At 41.4% G+C, this 24,032-nt stretch overlaps 1 protein-coding gene across 1 annotated transcript in view; it reads right to left on the bottom strand.

Moving 5' to 3' along the window:
• Positions 1-1,629: 1,629 nt before the first annotated feature.
• ENPP2 (ectonucleotide pyrophosphatase/phosphodiesterase 2) overlaps positions 1,630-24,032 on the bottom strand; it is a gene marked incomplete at its 5' end in the record, with an annotated part of 74,047 nt that continues 51,644 nt past the window's right edge. Inside the window, 7 exons of the mRNA XM_080909416.1 lie at positions 1,630-2,262; positions 6,944-7,100; positions 8,311-8,443; positions 9,834-9,911; positions 10,796-10,931; positions 12,475-12,611; positions 22,332-22,383. Coding sequence (XP_080765542.1) covers positions 2,092-2,262; positions 6,944-7,100; positions 8,311-8,443; positions 9,834-9,911; positions 10,796-10,931; positions 12,475-12,611; positions 22,332-22,383 — 864 coding nt within the window. The 3' untranslated portion in view covers positions 1,630-2,091. The remainder of the gene's footprint in view (positions 2,263-6,943; positions 7,101-8,310; positions 8,444-9,833; positions 9,912-10,795; positions 10,932-12,474; positions 12,612-22,331; positions 22,384-24,032) is intronic.

Below are 24,032 nucleotides of genomic sequence, written 5' to 3' on the forward strand. Positions count from 1 at the left end.
ACATTCACACCCCTTGCACGTATGTCACTGAACTTTAGCACTGTAAATAGCATCTTCCACTGCTTAAAAGTAAGTTTTTACGGGGTTAGGAACCATGTAGGTTTTGATTCACTGTTTTATCCCTACTGGCCTGGATAAGATGCTTATTACGTAATCACTGAATACAGACTGGATAAAGAACTGAATTCCTGCTCACTTCTACCCTACTGGTTCTCTGTTCTACACTCCAAGGACACTTACCACTCACACCTCATTCTTGCCCAGTCCATAAAAATCTTCCCCAGGCTTCCTGTTTTTCAAGGAAGGCAGGCATACAACGTACCAGAGGCATGCCTGCAACAGTTTGTACCCAATAAACGTAGGGCTAAATTTGGTATGATCTCAATCGCTTCTTCCAAAGCAGACTTGGAGCCCTCTTCTCGGACGTCACAGTTCCCTATCACCTCTGAACGTTCACACACTCCTGGCACTACCTTCTGATATAATGTTGTTTGTCTCCACTTGACCCAGTCCCTTCTTTCTTAAAATTAATGCATTTTAAGGGAATGTTTCTAAAAATGTTAAAACCCAGTTTTATCCACCGAAGGTCCACTTGTGATTATCAAGGCAGTGGAAATAGATTTAAAAGGAGCAGTTGTGATGACCACCACAGTGGAAATAAAGCCATATGCTTCTGTTTAAGTTTAAAAAGCAAAACAAAACAAAAAACAAGGCCAGCAGTTGGTGGCGATGTCACAACATTATTGATGTTAACAAGACAACTTCGTCTTTCTCCATGATATGATTAATAATATTTAATGACCTCTTGGCTTTGTCCTTCAACTATATGCGGTACATACTTGATATACATCTACGTGATTGTATAGTACCATAACTATGTGCGTTTAAATCACCCACTTCCCATCCACGCTCTTCTGACATTGTACGGTGACTAGTACTTGCTTTTGGCATTTTTTTCTCCTCTACCTTGGTTGGCTAATTACATACATGTATGTATGTATGTAATCTAGAGCTCAACTTACTGTGTTTTCTTTACATTCTCTATAGTTGCTGGGTAAGTTTTTTAAAATATTTATTTATTTATTCATTCATTCATTCATTCATTTAATATGAGTGTTCTGTCTTTACACATACAACAGAAGAGGGAATCAGATCCCATTACAGATGGTTGTGAGCACCCTGTGAGTGCTAGGAATTGAACTCAGGACCTCTGGAAGAGCAGTCAGTGCTCTTAATGGAGAGTTGTTTCTCTAGTTCCGAGGTGGATGTTTTGTATCGAATACATGATTAATAATGTTTTTATTTTTGTAGGGCTGGGAATTGAACGGTGTCTTGCACATGTTTAATCGACTAATGATACATCCTTAACTCCATACAGCATTTGAGATTGAATCTACAGTTGAGAGTTTTGAACTGAACCAATCGAGAGAGCTTTTTTTCAGAGTTGAAATACCTTATAAAATAATTCTGGCTCCTCCCTGTACTGGTTCTGATTCCTATACCGATGTGCCTATGCCACCAAGTTAAATATCAAGGAAGCAGCTGGGACGAGGACTCAGTGCAAGAAATGTGCCCCTCATATGCATGGACCCCCCCCAGATTTACAAAAGAAACAAAGGCCAGACAGAACCGGGGAAAATCTGAACGCGTGATTTATTATATTTAAGATCAGTCTATAAGGCTTTAAATATGTCTGTCAAAGTTAACAGCAGAAGAATGCACCTTTACAAAATCAGTCTTTCCGTACAGAGTAGGGCTACTCATGGTAACTGTGCACTGGAAAACTAGTATTTCCTCAATGCAAATATTCAACCTGCAGCGCCATGTAGAAGCTTCTACTTGGATCACAAACTTTACTGTTCACTCTCAACTCTGCTCAGAACACAACTCTGTCTAAATCAAGAATTAGAGGAGAAAAAAATAGCACAGTCATTCAGGCTTAATATATCAGATTTGGTACAGGATTAAAATACTAAGTGGTTTTTTGTTTGTTTGTTTCTTTGTTTATGTCCTGGTTTCAAATCAATAAATACAAACACAATATAAAAATATACACCAGTTGCTAAGACTACACTGACCAGGCCCAGAAAGTTAAATCTCGCTTTCATACGTATGCAGGTATGTCTTGAGGGTCAGAATTTCTGAATAGCTACGGCTGGTCTTCCGGTAGAAATCCAGGCCAGTGAGATGCTCAATGTCTCGCACCCGAGCTGTGTGCATCTTCATGAGATCTTCCACCCACTTGGACTCATCCTCGGAGCTCTGCAGGGGAAGGGAGCAATCAGATTTTTCCAGACAAGGTTAGACAAGGTCATTCTCCACACACAGAGACCCCAGCATGTTGTTCCCAGCGGCCCTCCTGTCTCTCCTGAATTCTGTCAGGAATGCACCACAAATACCTCTCCTTGCCCGCAGACATTCTTAGAGTGATAAGGTGTACCAAGCAGATGAAACAATGTGAAAAAGTGTTGTTCTCACGAGGTTCCTCACAAATCAAAGTGAGGAAAAACTGTTGACCCTGCAGAATCTGATCATGTTGTGTTTCTTCTCTGCTATCAAATGGAGGGTTGGATTCAGCTCACACTTAAGCTGGAAAGCTCTTCTATCTTACAAAATAAGCGGAGAGCTAGTGCCTAACATAGGAAACTACATGTGTGTTCCTGATCAGAAGCCATCCAGCCATTAGTTAGCTGGGAGACGATAGTTACAATCTGATGAGTTCAGTTTGAAGCAGGTCAGTTGATACATTTGGCTCTCTGGTGAAGCTCCTGACTCCATTAAGCTTTGTTGATTGACAAGGGTACTAATGACAAGGTACCTCAACAGCAGGCTAGGAGGTAGGAAAAAAATTTTTTTAAGGAGTGGAATAAAGACCGGGAAAATAAGACAATAGAAAACCACCAAAGAAAGGAAAGGAGTCCCCTTTCTGTCTTAGCTGCTCATATAAAATGGCTTTGTTGGAAAACAAGAAAACAAAGAAACAAAAACAAAATAAAACTCTGCAGGCTAAGACCAAACAGAACAACAAAACAATGTATTTCATGTCTCATCAGCAACTAAAGGATAATTCAGATGAAGAAACCCCCACGTCTCAAAAATATTTCAATTTAGAGGAAACATTGGGGGAAAAGAATAAGTTCCAAACATCCTATGAATTAAGCAAAAATGTCCTTCATTAGTAGCCAGGGACAGGAAAGCCTTCACAAATAACACCACCACCCAATGCCTCTGAATTTAAGTGTCCAGAAAGAGTCTTTAGAGAAATTTACAGGGCGCTACAAAGCCCAGAACCAAGAGTGCTCTGACACCCTCTTGCCTAACTCTTGGTGATCTCACTGAAACCATTGAGGTCCATGGACCTGCAAAGGTTTTCTCAGAAAACCCACACCGGCCTGAACCAAGAACGACAGCAGCTCATGCCAAGTCTAAATATGTATCATGAGCTTGTTGGTTCAGGAAACCAATGCCTGGCCACTCCAGGCTAAGTGTAGAAATGACTTTACAGGCAGAAGAGAGGATCCGGGCCTTTCATAACCTCCTGCCTAACCTAACCGAGACTTCTGCAACACCCAGTATAGTCGAACCTAAATTTAGCTCTACCCACAATGCTACTGACCAGTCCTCAGCAGGACTATGTAATTAACAAAGTAGGAGGTCTCCTGATGGGTCAAGACCCCCTCAGGGTAAGCATGGGGATATATTTTGGGAGAATTTTCATATTTTGCTCCTTTGTTGGATTTTTCAATGGTCAGTGAGTCCAGTGAATGCAGTATGTGGACGTGTGGACAAGGTTGGGAAAGATTTTCCTGACTCAAAATCATGACAAGTTAGGATCGTAAGAATTCAAGAATGAAAACCTCTCCCTTTCTCCTTCTTTTCTTGAGACATAAGTTGCCAGGAATACTCTCTTCTGTGTTCCTTGTCACGAATTTGTCACAAGGCAATTTACAATACACTACGTGTAAAGAAACCGTACTTAGCCCTTACACTACATGTAAAGAAAATATATTTGCTGACAATCCTTGGAAGTTATTACTGATGGAGCTAGAAATACAAGATGTGGAACTAATAAAGTTCATATATAGTTCATGCATGCCAAAATAGGAAAGAAAAAAATCTTAAAAATAAATAGCAGAATATTAATATAACTAAAAACACAGTCCACGATTATTTTTATGCTATAAATATTTGTTCCTTTAAAAATTCAATTTATTTATTTGTTTTTTTTTTATTTGCATGTATACTAATGTTTTGTCTGCATGTATGTGTCAGTACTACCTGGATGTGGTGTCACACAAGCCACAAGAAGCATCCAGTGCCCAGAAAGTAGGATTACAGACCGTTGTTAGCTACCACATGGGTGCTGGGAATTGAACCCCTGTACTCTGGAAGAGCCACCAGTGCTCTTAACCTCTGAACTGTTTCCACAACCCTAGGTTATTTCTTTCTCTCCTGACTTTTCTCCCCAACTCTCTCCCCCCCCAAAAAAGGTCTATAGATTCAAGTTGCAGTAGTTTTCCAAGTAAACTTTTAGAAAAGGAGAAGCTGCTACTGGACTTAAGATTCTTAAATTAAGAAGCATGCTGGCCATGAGCTCTCTAGAAGAACTTCCAAAGTTTCTGTCGGTCCAGGAACCAGTGAGCAAAGGAAGGCTCCTGGGAACAATAGTACAGATTCCGTTCTCCACTGACCTCTCTTGGCATTCAAAGTCACCATTGTCACATCCCTGCATGACTGGAGGGTTCCCAAGGACGGAGATGCACTTCAGTAGCCGACCACATGTAAAACTGTCTACATAACCTTTACTTTATCTTTAAAATCCACGGTAATTTTGAGTTTCATTTTTGTGTGTGTTTAGTGTACCTATCAACTGGCTCTTAGGAGGACTGAGATTTTTCTCGGGAGAATTACGGTGATGTCACAGAGGAATTACACACACACACACACACACACACACACACACTCCATGAACAAACATGACTAAAATATCATGTCTGTGAGCTTGTGTCAGCTAACCTCTCACTTTCAGATTCCCCCTCTCTCCTCCCTGCTCTCCCACATTTAGGGCCCCAGAAACCCTCCGGCCACAGCATCTCCTCCTTCCAGACTCCTTTTTAAGGGTCCAAGATGACCCCTCAGGTCAGTTTCTATGACCTTATTCCTATGAATCTTGCCAATACCTTTTGAACACCATGTTCAGCCTCGTCCCAGGTAATTTATCTCCTCAAAGGAAAGCCCAAAATGTTTCTCTTTTGATGAAACATTTTTCCCTTGATTATCTAATTGCATAATAAGAAAAACCACCGAAAGTTCTCTACAGATATCTGCTGATTATCTGTGGAATTTAAAATTCCCTATCTGACCAACTAACCATCATCTTTTATTAAGTGTATGGTCCTCAGAAGTTAACACAAAGGCAGGAAAAGAAAGAAACGCGGCAAGGTGATTGGATGACAGGAATCATACGTTGAGGACCTATATACAATATGTGAATCATAACACGTACATACATAACAGTATATGGTAATAACTATTTCTGTTAATCCAACCAGCACTACCATGACCAACACTATAGTTTAAGATTTTTGATCACACATAATTTTTAAAACATCGTTTATCACTTTGTAACCTTTTGGCAAAAATCAAGTGTAAAGCACTATCTCCATCAAATCTGAACGTTTCAGATAAATGTAACTAGCTTCTTGTCCCACAATTCACAGTTCTATTATCTTCTGAAGTCTCTATCTTACTTTGACCCCTCGTGGCCTAAGAGCTTCATCGATAAGTGAGGTCATTGTCTAAGAGTCACACTGCCCGTGAAGAGGATGATATTGGCTGGACTAATTATCATGGATCTTTGCATCTTATTGTGGCATCTTATTGTGGCTTACTTCCATTCACGTCTTATTTGCAGCCTCACAGGGCAGGCTGCCGAGGAGCTTACGGCTTTTGTCTGGCACGGTGTTTTCTCTCCTAGAACACTTCAGTACAATTTAGGAATTTGAGTGTGATCTGATGACTCTACAGACTGCATGTCTATTCCTTCTAATGAGTGAGTTAAGTGTACATCAGCTGTGGGTTCTAGGCCCAAGCTTGCAACTTGGAGCTTCCATCACAGCAAAGGTACATGCAGAGATTATGTAGCTTGTCCCTGAGTTTCAACTACATACACACAGTGCAGCTCCTGTGTTTAAACGGAATCTATTTTATTTATTTTATAAGTACGGGTAGCTTGCGTGCACTACCGTGTGTGTACTGTGTACACACCTGGTAGCCACAGAGACCGGGAAAGGGCACTGGAATCCCTGAGACTAGAGTTCCAGATGGCTGTGAGCCATTATATTGGTGCTGGGAGTTGAACTCTGGTCTTCTGGAAGAGCAACCAATGCTCTTCCAGAGAGCCACCACAGAGCCACCTCTCTCTCCCCATAAATGCCTTTCCATTCTATTGTTCTGCCTCCCAACTCTATCCACATGACAAAAAATAATACAGGAGGGTTCTGTGCTAAGGACTGGTCATCACAGTCCCTATAACCTGACTAATAAGTATTAAGCGTGTGTGTGTGTGTGTGTGTGTGTGTGTGTGTGTGTGTGTGTGTGTGTTTTACAAACTTTTTGTATTTTTAAGCATCCTCAAAGAAGAAATGAAAACAGTAAGTTCCTTTGGACTCTTACTGTACCCTAACTATTACTAAAGCTTGCGATTTTCCCTTTTGGTGCAATGCAACGGTGAAGCTGAAAACATGCAGGCACTTCATCAGCATGCACACACCACATCCACACAAACACAGTGCTAAATACAGAATTATGACTGTAGGACACCCGGTCCCAATCCTTTCCAATACATCTGGTTCAATGCTGCGGATGTAAGCATTATATCCCCAGATTACTTAAGAAGCTAAGTATGAAAGCACATCCCGAAGGACTGCGTTTCTGAACTCACATTACAGCTCTCGTCATTGTCGGGTCGGTGAGGAAGGATGAAAGAAGACACAGAGAGGGGACCGTCACATTTGTCTGCGGGCTGAGTGAAGTCCAGGCAGCTGGTGATGATGCTGTAGTAGTGGGTGGGGACGGGTATAGAGCTGCCTTCCACATACCTGAGCCAGGAAATCAAGTTACAAGGCATACCAAAACTTTCCCTTAAACATGCTTACCCATCACGAGCGTCTGAGACACTCTGCTAGCCCCCTGGCATATCTTTAAACAGGATGGGTGTTCTCTCTGCCTGGAATTGTCTACCTGCCTCAGCCTGGTGAGAAGAGAGAGATTCCACGAAAATCAAGTGGCCGGGTTGGAGAGTTGGAGGCAGTCAGTGGTCACTAGGATAATAGTAATAACTAGCAAAGACCTGGAAGGGTCAATAAAAGTCCAATTGTGATGGTTTGTGGGTGCCAGGATATGGAGTTTAGGAGCTATTCCATGGAAGTTTGGGGGGCTGTGGAGCACCATATTAGATCTGTGTTTCAAGATCATACATATAGAAAATAGTCTAGAAGCACAAGGTGTACACTGGGTGTAGAGGAAAAAGAGTACTTTTATTCTACACTGAGATCTTGAATTTGGTATAAAGGAAGCACCAACAGTCAAGAACAGGAGATAAGCCCGGGACTGTTAAATGGACTTTCTCCAGCAGCACAAAGTTCAGACATTTAAATTCCTCAGAAGACTTAGTGTTATTATCATTTTAATCATTTTCTAAATCTTGAAATTATGAGCAAACTTATTTTGTTTAAAAAGTACCTAAATGACCGGCAATAAGTATATAACTAAGATGAAATTTCTTTTGAATTGTTGAAAATACTATTAATCATTTCTATTTCAAAATAGCATTTCATTCATCAAGCATTTTTATTATTTGAACACTGTGCTGATTTCTGTTTACTTGTGCATGTATCAGTGAACGACCCTACACACTCCTTTCAAGCACACTGTTTACCTTATCTTTTTATATCCCAAACAGCACCAAGGGGAGGGAGATAACTGGAGTCAACCAAAGTCTATGTGTAACTTTCTAATAAGACATACTGGCTCAGAAAGTAGAAAAGATTCCAAAAGCCTCTAAACATAATCAAAATCAATTAAAATCCCAACTTCTCTCCTGAGGAGTTGTTGAAGAATAAATAAATGGTCATTTCAAAAAATATTTGCCATGAAATGGAAATATGTGTCTATCACAGACTTTCATTCTAACTACTATAGTCATATTCAATCAGAGGTAAAATTCAAAGAAAAGAATTTAAGAGTAGGTAATCCTCTCTGACATATCCTAAATTTAGGCGTCTCACACGGAACAGGGGGAAAGCTCACTGTTTAATTTCATCTTCGGTGTCACGTAAACCATTGTAATTGTAGTCAAAAATCGGGCCACTTATGACGTTGACTCCATTCCTTTCTGAAGCATATTTCTTCACCAGCACCCTTTGGAAATAAGCCCAAACACCTGTGCAGAGACACAAATCAATTCTTCATGCCCAAATACATTCGGTTCAGGCATCTCTCTGCAGGATGCCTTCTTCAAGTTCAGTGTCAGGAGCCAAGAACTGCTGTGACTCATCAGAACCTGTTCTCAAGAGTTCGCTGTGTGGTGCACCATGAACTCACAAAAGGAAAGATAAAAGAGAGGAGGCAAAGCTAGCTAGGGAGGCAGAAAGCATCAGTTAGGGAAAGTTTTCAGTGGAGGTTAAAGGGCCGAGACTCGCAAGCAGAAGGAACCATGGGTCCCAGGCAGAGAAGTGGGTGGAGCATGCCAGAGATAGTATGAGCAGGGGAGAAGCACTTTAGCCATCAGGCAAAATTAAAACAAAACAAAAAACACTTTAGAGGCCAGACAGTAAAACTGCTTAAGTTTGAAGGCTAGGGAAGGCTCAGAAGGCAGAATACCCAGAATGCTTTTCTAGCTTCACCACAGCACGGAATCAATCACACTTGGTAGCGAAGGATTGCACCCAGCAGCCAGGAGGTAAAGACCACAGGATCCTGAGATGATTATCAGCTTCATAAAAAACTCAAAGGCAGCACTGGCTGCATAGAATTCTGTCTTGGAAGAGGTGAGGGGCTGAGGATATAGCTAAGTGGTAGAGGGTGTGTCTAATGTGTCTGAGGATCTGAGTTCCATGCTTAGTTCTGGGGGGGAGGGGATGGCATTTTTAATTCCATAGACAACGGTCACACTCCAGGGACTAGAACTCATTTTTTTTAGGGATAGAGTTTATGGTGCTTATTCAAGTCACAGAATCACTATCAACCAAGAATACTTATCTTGTAAACAAACACATATGTTCAAAGAAGTTTAATACTTTTCATGACCCTAAAATCATGTGAATTAATATTCTGATAAAGAATATTCATATTCTTCTCCTAGGCCTTGGGAGGGGTCAATATTCAGAAAACATAAGCATTCTAAAGGAGAAGAGTGCTTGTGGTCTTTGCAGGCATGTTCAATAAATAAGTAAATGGAAATGTTGTGAAGGGCAAGTAACCTTGAAAATATTCAGCAAGATTCCATCATAAAAATAATAAGCAATAAAACAGAAAGAACTGCAGGGTAGAAAAAAAATGCAACCTCAGTTTAGTTTGGCCCTACCACTTCATGACCTGGGTCACTTCTTATGAGGGCATTTTCCCTCAATTATAAGCAAGGGCTAGATGACTCACCGGCTTCCTGCCCAGGTAGGTCATAGAAAGAGAATTTATATGAAATATCTTCAGGGCTTATAAGCTGAACCGTTGCAAGGTATAATTAAAATCAGCATGGAGGTAGAGAAAGTAAATGGCAAATTTAAAATATTTATCTTCTAAGTAACAGTTTATTGGGTAAATATCGTACTTACGTTTGAAGGCAGGGTACATTGGAACCATGTTGGTTACGAGGAACGCATCATATTTAGCTTCTGGGGAAGAGCTCAGATCTAAACATCAAGTGGAAGAACAAACAAGCCCGTTGCTTACTAATCTGGGCCTCAACAGAAAACTTGGTCTTCTAGGCCAGCTCAAAGAGTTTGAAGCCAACAGAGCTATTCTTTGATTTCCCTTATCAGCTTCACCAAACAGTTCCACTTAGTCAATTTGCATCACTTAGCAGTTCTCAGGAAGTGTTTACAAACAGTTCTTCCTACCTAGTCCAGGTCTGTAGTTCTTTGACTCCATTATTATAACCTAGACTCTTAAAAAGTGTCATTAAGATAATGAGCCATAATTGTTTTCAGGAAATCAGCTCTGCAGGCCTGTGCCACTTAATGGCCTCCCTCCCACACTCAGGCAAATGACTCTTATTAAAGTCTTGCCACACGCAAGAACGAGAATATCGAAATGGGACCAGAACATGTTGGGAAGGATTCCAGCAGGAGACAAGGTTAAAGAGGCCAATGGCAGATAAAAAATGACACTCATCGTCTGTCTAACCATATGAAACCTAAAAACAAAGTACCTTCCTTAAGAAAGAACTAATCTCCCAATAATTTCCTATTTCTTTCAGATTCCCTTTAACAATATGGAGGAAACCAAGTTTCCCCCATCTATACTTTAGACTTTTCCAGAAGCGGAGGACATGTAAAAGCTGGTCATTTTCAGGCTCATTTTGGGAAAATCTCACAAGTGCTTCCCCATGAAGAAACCCAGAACCATTGAAATCCTCACCAACAAGCTTCAAACTCCAGAATATACCTCTCACCCAGAAAAAGACATGCACATGCACCTCACACACACACACACACACACACACACACACACACACACAGAGAGAGAGAGAGAGAGAGAGAGAGAGAGAGAGAGAGAGCAACATGCTGCAACTTACAGGGAGGGAAAAGGAATCCATAAGACATCTGTTTATCATTTTTATAAGCCAAACAGTTCTGACTGAATCCTGGAGACACACGGACATCAGGGCGAACACAGTTGGTCAAGTGCTCCGGGATGCTGGAGACCTCAGCCTGCATGGGGAATAGAGAAACTTAGTGATGCTATTCCAGAGATGAGACTCAATGACTTCAGCAAAGCTAGAGCATCTTGAGCAGCTCAAACCCAAATCACTACCTTACCATATAGTCCGTGCTCTGATAGTCTAACTTCTTGTCTTAAAGCCCTTTGTTTTAACTGCAGTAAGCCAGTAATTTTCAGACTCTTCGTTTCCTGCAGTAGTATCTTTTTACCAACATCCAAAGTTAAACAATATATAAAGTAAAAACCCTACTGTTAAAATGTTGAGGAAGCATAGACAGGCTGATCTCAGCTGTTAGCTCTCTGACCAGCCTAGCCTACTTGGAAAACTCCAAGCTAGTGTGAGAACCTGGCTTAAAAAAGGGGGTGGGGGGAGGCACGGCATTCCTGAGGAACCAGACACACACACAAATACAAACACATCCATGTATATACACACATACACACACACATCCCTTTTAGCATGTATACGCCCGTGTGTGTGTGTGTGTGTGTGTGTGTGTGTGTGTGAGTGTGTGTGTGTACTTGCAGGTATGTGCACACAGAAATAAGGTTTTGGGGAAGTACTATTCTTGTCATTTACAGTAAAAACTTGAAAATATATTTCTAAGTATATATATTTGATATATATCACATATATGTAATATATATTAAAACTACAATATAATTATTCTAATTTCTGACCTAGAACTTTTTTTCTCATCCTTATGGAGCTGAAACTCCAGTTAAAACTCTTATTAAAATACAAACAGAAGGCTAGAGCGACAGCTCAGGGTTCTCGGAACCCACTTGGTGATTCACAACCATGCATAAATCCAGTTCCAGGGGATTCTATACCCTATCATTTCTAAGGCATGTGAGGCATATACACATATACATGCAGGTAAAACACTCACACATGAGCTAAATAAATCTAATAATTATTTCTAAGTCTAGGCAACTTTTGAAAAGTTAAATAAAACACAAAGAAGATGCTGATAGAAAGCTCAGGGTGAGCACGAATGTATCTGGGGACTCTGTTTTCACTAAATCCAAATTGCCCTAAAAATTAACATTCATTAAACACACAACAAACCTTGGTGGCCTCTGTAACTATTGGGCAAAATGTAAACAAAGTAAGAAAAAAAAACCCTAAAAACATTAGTATGTTCCCTTTAACACTTAACACATTATCGCAGAGCAGTCAGAAAATTGAATGTAGTTTAAAATATCTTGCAGTGAAGCAGGAAATATTTCCTCCAAGACTGGCATTTGAGTTCAATCCCTGGACCCACAGAGTGGGTAGAGTGACCCAATTCCATAAACCACCCTCTGAGCTCTAAAGGCATGCCAAGGTGCATGTGTGCATATACATGCACACACACACACACACACACACACACACACACACACACACACACACACACACACAAATAATATTACAGTTGATATAACAAAAGATTTCTTCAATCATGAAAAAATAAGGTAAAATTCTACTATTAATCAAAACACTCATTGCGCCAAATAAAGAGTTTCATCCCCAGTTTTCTCAATAACCTGCTTAGAAATGGTATATGATGTCCAGAGAGGCATTAAGAATATTTCGCTATAACCACTTTCGAAGTCTGTATGGTATAAGATATCATAACTAGTCCGATAAAGCACCGCAGGTCGTCCATACAGGAGATGTTTCTCTAGGAGAGAAAGAAAAAAAAACTATTCAGTGCATAGTCGACTTTATATCAAATGCAAAATATTGGAAGTTACCCACAGTCTGCTAGCTTACTTATTAACTAGACAGTGATTTCTCCTTAGTTTGATCAAGTTGGTTTTTCTAACACGTCTGTGATTTATCCGACCACCTTACCAAGGGTCAAAACCATGGTGCTTTTGGAAATAGATTTAAAGGTCTGTTTGGAAAGGAAACATCCGGGAAATTCTAAGATGAGTCGGCTGAATGGAAAGCCAACAGGATTGGGTTTTACATAGTTAAATGACTTGACCCCTGAAGAAGTTATCAGGTTAGTCAAGGGTTCAGTTAAGAAGGCTCTCTCTCTCTCTCTCTCTCTCTCTCTCTCTCTCTCTCTCTCTCTCTCTCTCTCTCTCTCTCTCTCTCTCTCTATCTCTATCTATCTATCTATCTATCTATCTATCTCTCACTTTGACTTGCAAACTGCAACTGAAATATGCACTATTTCAGCATAAAAAAGAGTAGTTAGTAGCTGTGGTTTTATGTGTGAACTTAAAGAAACATGGATAGATAAGATTAGCAGGGTATTTAAGAGGGCCCTTAAATACAGAAGGAAAGCTCAGTTATTACCAGCAAACTCATGTAAGACCCCAGTGTGCAGCATTGGGCTCCTTTAAGATGACAGTTACTGAAACCTTGCTTATGCTTTGGATGAAAGATGAGAGTTCAGTACTGAAATCTTTATGTCAACCCACAAATAAAACAGCCTGGAGCTTGGCTCACCCACTTCCATAAAGTTAAGGAGGCTGGGGGCCCATCCACACCCACATACTTAGAGACTGAGGCTTAGCAAATTCACAATTCCCTAAATGATTTAGAATAAAAGCTGCTTTTACTATATTCTTTATTAGAGAAACTCTGGCAGGCACTTATTAAGTTATATATACATGTTGCTTTAATTAAAGTACAACCCCTCTATACAAGTAGTGGAGGAAAAAAAAAAAAAAAAACTGTTCACACAGTATTTCATAGAACCCTCCCAAGCAGAAATACTGATTTGCGGCAGAGTGGCCCACACTGTCCCAACACAAGCAACTTTGGGTAGTTCTGGGTAGACAAAAGCCCTAAGTGGTGATGATCAGCATCTCCGTTCCGGCTTTGTGAGCCTGGCAGTAGATGTGGAAGCCTCACTTAAGCTGCCAGACTTGGGAGTCCACCCCTAAGAATCAGAACGTAACGTTATTAAATAAATAAAATCTAATAAACAAACCAAAAGCCAGCAAATCCCAGCAATAGTAATGGGGGGGGGCATAAACCAACCAGGGGTCTTTTCCTTCCAAACTCAGACCAAACCTTTTCTAGCTAGGTTCAGCATTTCCATTAAGGTTTTCCTTGTTTTTAGGTTGGCTGCCTCCGGATTTCCTGGTTTCAGCTGGAAGCAGAAGGGAATTCTTCGAGAAGCTATTTTCTTTTTATCAGTTAAGTCTGAAAGCTTAGCAAATGCAGTGGTTTGACTATGACTGTCCCCCCATAAACTCCATGTATATGAATGTTTAGTCATCAGGGAGCGGCAGTATTTGAGAGGATTAGAAGGATTAAGATGTTGGGCCTGTTGGAGGAACCCCCACCCCACCCCTCCCTCCCTTTTCCTCTCTCCCTCTCCCCTCCCACCCTTTCTCTTTCTCCTACCTATAGATCAGGATTTAGGTCTCAACTACTGTTCCAGCACCATGCCTGCAGGACCTGCTGTCACACTCCCCACCAGGCTGACTGATAATGGACTGAGCTCTGAAACTGTAAGCCAGCCCCAGTGAAATGTTTCTTTCCTAAGAGTTGCTTTGGTCATGGTGTCTCCTCACAGCAATGGAACAGTGACTAAGATAGCAGTGTATTTCTCCATACTGAAGCCTGGTCCTTCATGTGCTCCATTACGAGGCCAGCAATGAGCAGCCATGTTTTAGATGTGGCACCCCCATTAGAGCACCCATCAAACAATGGTTCGGATGATCTCGTCTCTGGCTCTTCCTTCCTTTAGACCTCGTGAATTTCTTGCCATTTTCCACCATGACTCTCCTTTCCCCAGGGGGCTGGTTTGCTTGAAGTGTCCTGCTCATGACTGTTGTAACAATTCTGTATGATACATGTGATTTCTTTCCTCTCTGCTAATGGTAATTGATATTCTTCCCCATCACCCTTGATATAGAGAGTATGGTTCATGACATATGTGGCGAGGGGAGGGGGGTACATACACATGTCCCGTCATACCCAGAAGTTAATACCACATGTCTCTGTTTCTCTCCACCTTATTTTTTTTTTTTTTTTTTTTTTTTTTGTACAGCAGCTCTTGCAAAACTGGAACTCCGTGACTTTGCTAGGATGGAGGACCAGTGTGCCCCAAAGATCAGCCTGTTCCTGCCTCCCCAGTGCAGAGATTACATGTGGCACAGACATGCTTACTTTTTAACCTAGATGCCGGGGCTGCAAACTTGGATCCTTTGCTTTTACAGCAGCCCCTTTGCTAACTGAGCTACCTTCCCAGGCCCAAGCCTGGCCTTTATCTCTTGCAGATCCATCCATTGAACATTTATGCTCTTTCTTCATGCCTGGCCCTGGGCTATAGATGCTAATAACCATTGCTCAGGGCTCTTGTCCTCGAGCTCATAGTCTGATGGCAATCTTGCATCTATGACATGCAGCACTGACTGTACTGTCTCTGGTACCCACACAGAACAATGGTAACACAGACAAGACACGTTGCAGTAGGCATAAGGTTGGCACAGAAAACGAAATACCTTTCTAGGGCAAACAATACTAAACCAGTGTGATCGGCACACCAGTTTACATCTGTCGCCCTTGGATACTTGTTAGCAACCAACAAAAGTGCCCAACAAACAACACAGTCACAGAGCTCAAACAAGATGGAAGGGACGTGAGGAAAAAAGATGCCAGTCTGAGGAGTCTCTCCGGGTGGCCTTCCTGTCTCTCTCTGCTCTTCAGCTAAGCACACAAAGATTACGTTTGCTTCAGAAAAATAACTGCACAGCTTCTGGCACAACTATAGCTTTTAGAACCCAGCCAGAGCTTAACCTTACCCCTGTCTCATCTGCTTTTCCCCCCAATGGTTACTGAGCTCAAGGAAAACAGTACAACCACCTTCCCAATGCCAACTTAAATGTCCCCCGGCTCGCGAGATCTACTGAGCTTACTTTCTAGCTTAATAATTCGTGCGAGGAAGGAGAGAAATCATCTTTGCAGTAGGAAAAATAAATTTTGAGATTCAGACTCAAGATCTAGGTTTTGCTTTATCACTGTGTCTGTGAAGCACAGGTCCAGCCACGGCCTCCAGCTCTGTTAGTCTTGGACAACTTGGGGAAACCACTTGCTGTCTTTCTCTTTAACAAAATGCTCCCCCTCAGACCGCAGAATAGACTTGACTTTCAGTCTTCACACATGCTAAGATATTTGTCTCAAGGACAGCTCACGAGCTCTGTTTCTGCAACGTATTCTTCTGGTTTCATTTTCAATATTTTCTACTTTGATTTTTAATCTATGTAAAGTATTGACATTTTAAAATACCTAATTTTAAAAAAAAATTAGAAGGGCTTCATGGGCACAATTGTGCCTATTTATGTGGCCCAAATGTGGCCCAATTTCAGTATAAACTTTATAATGATCACATCAATATAATCAGGATAGTAAGCAGCTTAAATATGGATGATTATTTTGTGTGTTGAGACACTCAAGATTTTCTCTATCAGTAGAACTAAATTATACAATTAATTAAATTTGCCCAACTGTAGTTATACTGCTATGTCATAGAACTTTTGAAGTATTTCCACCTGTGCAAAAGCAATTTAGCACCCCTTAACCATCTTCTCTCACATGATTCATACTCTGTGTGAGTGTGTGAGAATGTGTGTGAGTGTGTGTGAATGTGTGTTTGTGATTGTGAGTGTGCAAGTGTGTGTGAGTATATGTGTGTGTGAGTATGTGTGTGTGTGTTTGTGAGTGAGTGTGTGAGTGTGTGAGTCTGTGTGTATGTGTGTCTAACTTAAGTATGTACTTGTTCATGCGTGTGTGCACGTGCATATGGAGTCCAAAGGTTGGTATCAGGTTTGTTTTTTGAGATAGGCTCTCCCACAGAATCTGGAGCTTACTGACTGAGCTTACTGCTGGTAAGGTCTAGAGATGAATCCATCTCCTCCCCCACTCCTCCAGTGTGTGGAGGTGGGGTGGGGTGGGGTTACAAAACCCTGTCAGGCCTGGTTTTCTAACACGAATGCTAGGTACCCAAACTCAGGTCCTCACGCTTGTGTGGCAGACACCTTACAATGATCATCTGACTCCCTGGTGTGGATCTAAAGCATTCCATGTCTTCCCAGGCTAAGCTCCTCCTGCACAGAGTTCCAGACACAGCCTTCCCTCCACACCCAAGCTGCATGTTTACAGTAGAGTCTCTGGCATTTTAGCTTATGCCAGAGTTCCCCTCCAGATACCACATTTGGCAAAAGACCGTGAGACAAATCTTTTTAAGTGGTGTGGACTTCCCCAGAATTCGCTCTTTTTGTCTTCAGAGTTTAGTCATGCAGACGAGTTTGTGTTTCTTCTCCTCCTCTGCTTCCTGATTCATACTCTAGCAAATGGACTCGGAGCCACATGAAAATCCTTTTCCCTTTTTGTTTGTTCAAACATTCTCTCCCACAATAACATATCCTTAAACCTTACCACAAAATCTCAACCAAAAAGAAAAAAAGGAAAACAGTCATCTTTTTCTTCCAGGGTCCTCACAAGGACCTATTGTCACTCACTGCTTTTCAGGTTCCTCCTGGTGCTTTTCAATTCCACCATTCCAACATTCTGTTGGAGTTTACCTGCTTGCTAAACCTCCCAACAGAACAGCAATTCTATGAAGACAGGGGCTTAGTCTAGGTTAGATAGTCTGTCTCCAATGACACCAATTGTATGTCTACTTGGTAATCAGTTAACAAACAAATCTAAAAAAAAAAAAAAAAAAAAAAAAAGAATCTGGAATTCTACATGTAGTCTGCCTAATAGAATTTTGGGACAGACTGGACTCATTAGGAAAACCTCTATTTTATTGATGAGGTAAAGTTGCACATAAGGTCTACACCAAATCTAGGCCCCAACTTCTAATTAGTTATTCTCCCTAGAGCTGCATTATTCTATGGAAGACTGTATTGGACGAAGACCAACGCTTTCTGAGCATAAGCTCTGCCCAAGTAATGCCAAGGTAACTTTAGGAATCTCCAGCGAAGACAAGAGTTTGCATCAAAGCATCTGTCGGCATTTCAGAAACAGCTACAGCCTGATAAAGTCTCTCCTGACACACACCCCAGGGGCATTCTTAGACAAAAAAAAAAAAAAAAAACAAAAACAAAAAAAACCAAAAAAACCCCCAAAACTCCAGCAAGCATCAAATCTCAGCTCAGCTCTGCCTAGCCCCACAACTCTTACCACTTAACCACCCCCTGCAAGGGCTTCTATTTTTCAGAAATGTTACATCACAAAGACCATAAAAGGCCAACTTCCATCTTCACCCGAAGCAGCCATGCACACAGTTAGAGCTGGACAGTGGAGGGTCTACACTCAATTTCAGAATCATCCAAGAACACCGATGGGGAAAAGTTCCTGTCTATCATCAATATCTTGAAGTCTACTATAAGTCATAAGCAATTTCAATGCTAGTTGCCTCCCATAGCCCATGTACAAACATGCCTACACTGAGAACAGCAAGTATGATACCTACATTCCTTCTTTGACACCCCAGAGTCTGCCAAAACTAAGAGACAGGAAACATTTCAGGATCCCAAAGGAAGGCCTCAGATGCCTCTGAACAAGAGTCAGGACTTCTAGTTAGCAAAAAATACTAAGTTGTTTTTTTATATACATTAACTTCATATGGTATGTAAAGTGCCAAACATACGGGATTTGAGTTCCTTTTCGTACAAAGGTGAGCACAGGTCCAGGCTTAAGAAAACGCAAAGCATTCTGTAGCCGCGGGGAGAAGACTAAGAGGAAAGTAACCAGTGTAGCTCTTCACCTCTGCCTACAGTCAGAACTGCTATGGAGAAAGTCTCCGTGTTCCCTCCACCCATTCCTCAATCTGAGGACTTGGTGTCACAAGGAAATGATTTTCATCGCATAGCAAGTCGGCCACCATAGCAGCTATTTGTGGCTGAAAAAACAACAGCCACTATGCCTCACAGATCGAGAATTTGCCACCTACCTAGAAGTAGTGTGACGTCAGCCAACCATTTTTTGAGACCATGGTTTTCCTCCTGTTTATCTTACACAGGCCTCGATGGTATAACCATGTAACCATTGGTAGCAAAACATCACATAGGACTAATTTCATACTTTTTTAGCCTCAAATAGACTCCAGGCTGTTCCATGACTGGGATGTGCCACTTTGCACAAACGTCTGGCTGATTTCACAGTGTAGGACAATAAAACAGCGACACAGAAATGCTGCAATATTGCATGTGACTCAGTGTATGAAATGTCAATGACCTGCATCTCTCCTTTAAACTAATAACCAAAACCAGAAATACCTTATACCTGCATATAGAGTATTAGCAGAATAATCTGCTCTATAAGGCTCAATACATACGTAAAGTCAGAAATTCAAAGTAGTTACTGCGAATATAATGAATGTGCACACACACACACACACACTTGTATTCACAAGGTTCTACTCTAGCAGACACTGGATGTTTTTTAAAATAGGAGCCTAAATGCCTAGTATATAAAGAACTCAGACCCAGAACATCCTGCCTTGCTGTTGTAGAAATGGGTTAGATAAAACTCGTAAGGTGATACAGATGAAATTCAAGAGACATAGAAGAGGGAACACTGATATTTTTTACACAAATTCCAGAATCTAACCAGGGAAAAGGTTTTCACACAATGCAACATTATTCCAGGCTATGAACAGACCCAAGATACACGCTACTACCATGAACTGCATCTGAAAACATTCCCCACAATGCGTTCCTTATCTGTCCATGCTGTGTTAGGGGAATAAGGAACCTGTAGGAGTTGGACATCTGACTGTAAGTTGTAGGGACAGGCCCTTGAAGGTGACAGCCAGGACCCTGTGCCACATGCTCCAGCCACTATCACAATCTGTAGTATTCTGCTGTGTCTTCCCCTCAGGAAGGACTGAAACCATGAGCCAGAATAAATCCTGACTCAAACTGGATCTGACAGGCATTCTTCACGCAGCAGAAAAGTAACTGCTGCAGCTGTAATGCCCAACCCCTAGCATTTCCTGCTGTCCTTCCAAGCCACAGGTTAGAAGCCATCAGTGGTGGGTGGTGCTGCTTCAGACATACAAGCGTCAGTCCCAACAAACAGTGAGTAAGGGCATATGGTCTCCCTCCACACAAACACCCACATGAAGACCCTTCTGGGACACACGTATGACACTGATGAACAGCCCTGAGCAAAGCTGTAAGAAATGACGTCACCAACTACAGTTCCCTCTAACCCTGGCAGCCACAAATCCACCAGGGCCAGGCCTCTTTCTCTTTTGTTTGGGGGTCTGTGCTAGGTTACGGCAATGACTTTCTCACATGAGCACAGTGCCTACTCACCAACAGACTCCATGCAGAAACTGTGAGGCAGGTGGAAATGTTTTAGGACCAAGCACAGCCAGAATTTAAACCAGCAAATGTACGTGAGTCCACAGAGAACAGTCAGAACAGTCATTTTTAGGGAGCTCTGTGAGACTCTCTACCCCTACCCCTCCGCCCTGAGAATTGGCATCTTATTCATGTATAACGACACTAAAGTACACTAAAAGTTAGGTGCCAAGCTTTCAAGTCGCTCATAGAGTTTGTGGGAGATATGTAAGTCGTCCACCAGCAAAGTCCCGCCTCTGATACTATGCTCTTGAATTACATGCCAGGGGGCCTGTGGGCTCGGTGATCAAAGGGGAAAGGGGGAGGGTGGCAATACAGAAGAGGAAGAAAGATGAAACTCTTTTATAGAAAAGGAAGCAAGGCAAGTAAATAAAACCTGCTGCTGCCTTCCTTCCTCAACCTCTGCTTAGTCAGATGGGAAACACACATCCGATAAACAGGACCACATGGAAGCTGATGGCTCAAGTGATAGCAGTGGGGGATACATGGGCATTGTTAGCACACGGTAAGGGGCTGCTCTGCTGTTCTTTCTGCTTCTTCAATCCACCCCTTCTCGTCTCCGAAAGCCCTCCCATCTATTGTCGGGAACCTTCCGAGCAGCTTCCTGGTCTCTTCTTCTTCATTCTAGAACTTCAACATCAAAAGGAAGAGCCATGCATGGTGGCCCATGCCTTTAACCTCAGCTTTCAGGAGGTGGAAGTGAGTGAATCTCTGGAAGTTCAAAGTCAGTCTGGTCTACACAGTGAGTGCCTGACGCTACATAGTGGGGTGCTGTCTCAAAAAAGAAAGACAGACAGGAAGGAAGGAAGGAAGGAAGGAAGGAAGGAAGGAAGGAAGGAAGGAAGGAAGGAAAGAAGGAAGGAAGGAAGGAAGGAAGAAAGAAAGAAAGAAAGAAAGAAAGGAAGGAAGGAAGGAAGGAAGGAAGGAAGGAAGGAAGGAAGGAAGAAAGAAAGAAAGGGTAGAGTAGGGTAGGGTAGGGTAGAATAGAATTAGTCAAATGTTAGAGTTTGCCTGATAGATTGTCTTATTGTTTCTAATTATTTTCTATCTTAACCTGCAGCCATGTGACCTACAGGGTAGAGTCCCAGTGGAAAGAATTCACTCTCTACATCACTGGTATCATGAGTCTGATTTGGGCTTGTGAGCTGTGAGCAGAAATGACATCACTTGAGTGCTGATATCCAGTACGTAGTTCTCTGTGCTGGCGGGAGCTTGACGTATTCCATAGGGGCAACTCTTCAGCATAGATCCCACAGTAGCCATAGGAGAGTGCACCAAGCCTACATTCCACATACTAAAATGCGAACAAGACGTGGGCCTTTCTTCCGTGGTGGATATCATTGGGATTCTTAGCTGGTTTGCCTTGTGCTTGGTTTTTGTCATATCACGAGCTTCCACGGGTTTACTATCTTGTCAGATATAAAACAAAAGGAGTCTGGGTCAGGGTGGAGATGCCTCTGAGTGTGATGGAGGAATCTGATTTCCTCAAAGCTCCTCTCTGCATCGCAACCTACCCATCGATCCTCAGGCAGATCAGGTTTTGGAAAAGCACCAGGAGCTAGTATTTTATCACTATGACGACCATTCTCACCACAGAAGGCCCTGTTAGCACCTTCACTGTGACCCGTCAGATACCCAGTAGATCTGTTTCCGTTTTCTTAGAGCTTTAATGATATTAAAGGAAATCAAAACACAAACAGAGTTTCCCCCAAGATAGCTGGCTCACTGTTCATAGATTAAATAGAAAACAATTTGCAACACAAATAGAAAAAATTTTAAAATATTGTGCTCATTATATAAGAAATAGGAAGTCTTTGATTTTTTTTTTCATTTGTTTGTTTTGTTTTTATGTGTATGGGTGTTTGGTCTGCATGTGTGTCTTCCAACCACATGTGTGCTCGGTGACCACAGAGACCAGAAGAGGGCATCAGATCACCTAGACCTGCCCTGTGGGTGATTGCGATAGAACTCAGAAGCCATCTCTCCAGCTCCAGTCTAAAACCGAGTTTCAAAAACTAGGAGTCAGAGCTTATTTTGTAGGTTTTTGGATGCTCCCTTACCTTCTGTAGTTCCTTTGGTATGAAGGCGTTTATTGAGTTCTTCCAATTTGTTCTTCACATGTAAAAACCGGAAAAGAAAAGAAAGCAAGTCAGGGAGTTTTTTTTTTCTCCTTTTCTGTTCTTTCTAGTTTGCATCTTGCTAAATCCCAAAGAAAGCCCCAATGTCCATCAATGTGGTAAATATTCCTGGGGAGTTGCTGTTTTATTTATCTGCATTCTAAACTTGACCTACATGTCTGTGAGCACCTTCATTAATCTCCCACTGACCCAGTTCCCTTCCCTTAAGACTGCAGTATCCAGTCTTCCGGGCTGGTTAAGGATGGCTATTTGGGGCACATACATATAAGGAAGTATCAGTAGTGCCCCATACCTCAGATTAATTCCCGCCAAACAGATATATAAAATTGTTTTTTATCAAATTCAAGCAGTCATGACTCAGTAATTCTGGAGAGTCACGACTGACCAATCCTGAAGCCACTGCTCAGCGTCCGCCCTGTCACCTATCATGGAGTCTCTGCAGTATCAACGATAAAACCCCACTTACAATAGCACCCACTGAATTACTATAAAGCTAATATCTGAAAATTACCAAATATTCTTAGACAGTAAGATGAATCAAAGGTAACTAATTGCCATAAAAAAATGTGAGCTACGGGTTTATATAGTAATACATAAGAATGTATCTCAGAAATAATGATTAATCCAACAGTCACAGGATCCAGAGCCTATAACCACAACCACATTAAAATTCCCCATATGCAAAATTATATCATAGGTTACTTTGAGATGCATCAGGATACTTCATGGACTATTATATATTTTTCACATATATACATATATATATATATATATATATATATATATATATATATATATATATATACTTTTTCATATATATGTATATACAGAGTCAGGAATGAGAATTACAAACTACTTTCAGAATCCCATTAATGCTATGTTGTAGAAGTTAAAAAAGAAAGATGGGGGAAGGAAAAGTAGCTATTTTGAGAAATCCTTTAATGCAAAATTTATGTAATATACTTGGTCAATATCTTCAAAATATGTCTATACTAGAGGTCATACAGAGAGCAAATGTGATTACACATTCCTCTAAACTTATTTGTGATTCTCTTGGTAAGTTGGTTCTAGCTTCTTGGCATTGCCTTCCTGTCACTCATTAGCCTCTCAGATTCTTATCAAGAGCAAAGGTAGAAAGTAGATGAATTCGGGAATAGAGAAGGAAAAAATTATTCCTCTCACTCTAGAGCCTGCCAAGCTGTGGCTTGTATGCTCCTAGGAATCCTCGGAGGGGACAAATGGTAAGAAAAAGAGATTGTGCAATTGGAGAATTAGTATCCACTTTTCCAAGGCTAAGAAAAAAAACCTATCCCTTTACCTATAATTAAACAGCACCAAATGAACCAACACCTTTGGCTTGTACAGGCATCTTTTCAGTTCTGAGGTAGCATTGGCTCATGCCTGCTAAGAGGAACACTGGTTCATAGCTATAAAAAAATCTAACTTCAAAAATCAATAAGCAGTAAAAAACATTGCTTAACACTTTGGAGTTTTGTTTTGTTGTTTTGTCTTGTTGATGCTGTTTTATATCTAAAAGGACCCAGTGGTATGTTTTCAAGGACACCACATCCTGTACCTTCCTCGCCCTGCTGACCTAGAGAGGTGAGTTTGGGGAGTGCAGTC

This window comes from Micromys minutus (genome assembly GCF_963924665.1).
Source record: "Micromys minutus genome assembly, chromosome: 33".
Classification (NCBI taxonomy): Eukaryota; Metazoa; Chordata; class Mammalia; order Rodentia; family Muridae; genus Micromys; species Micromys minutus.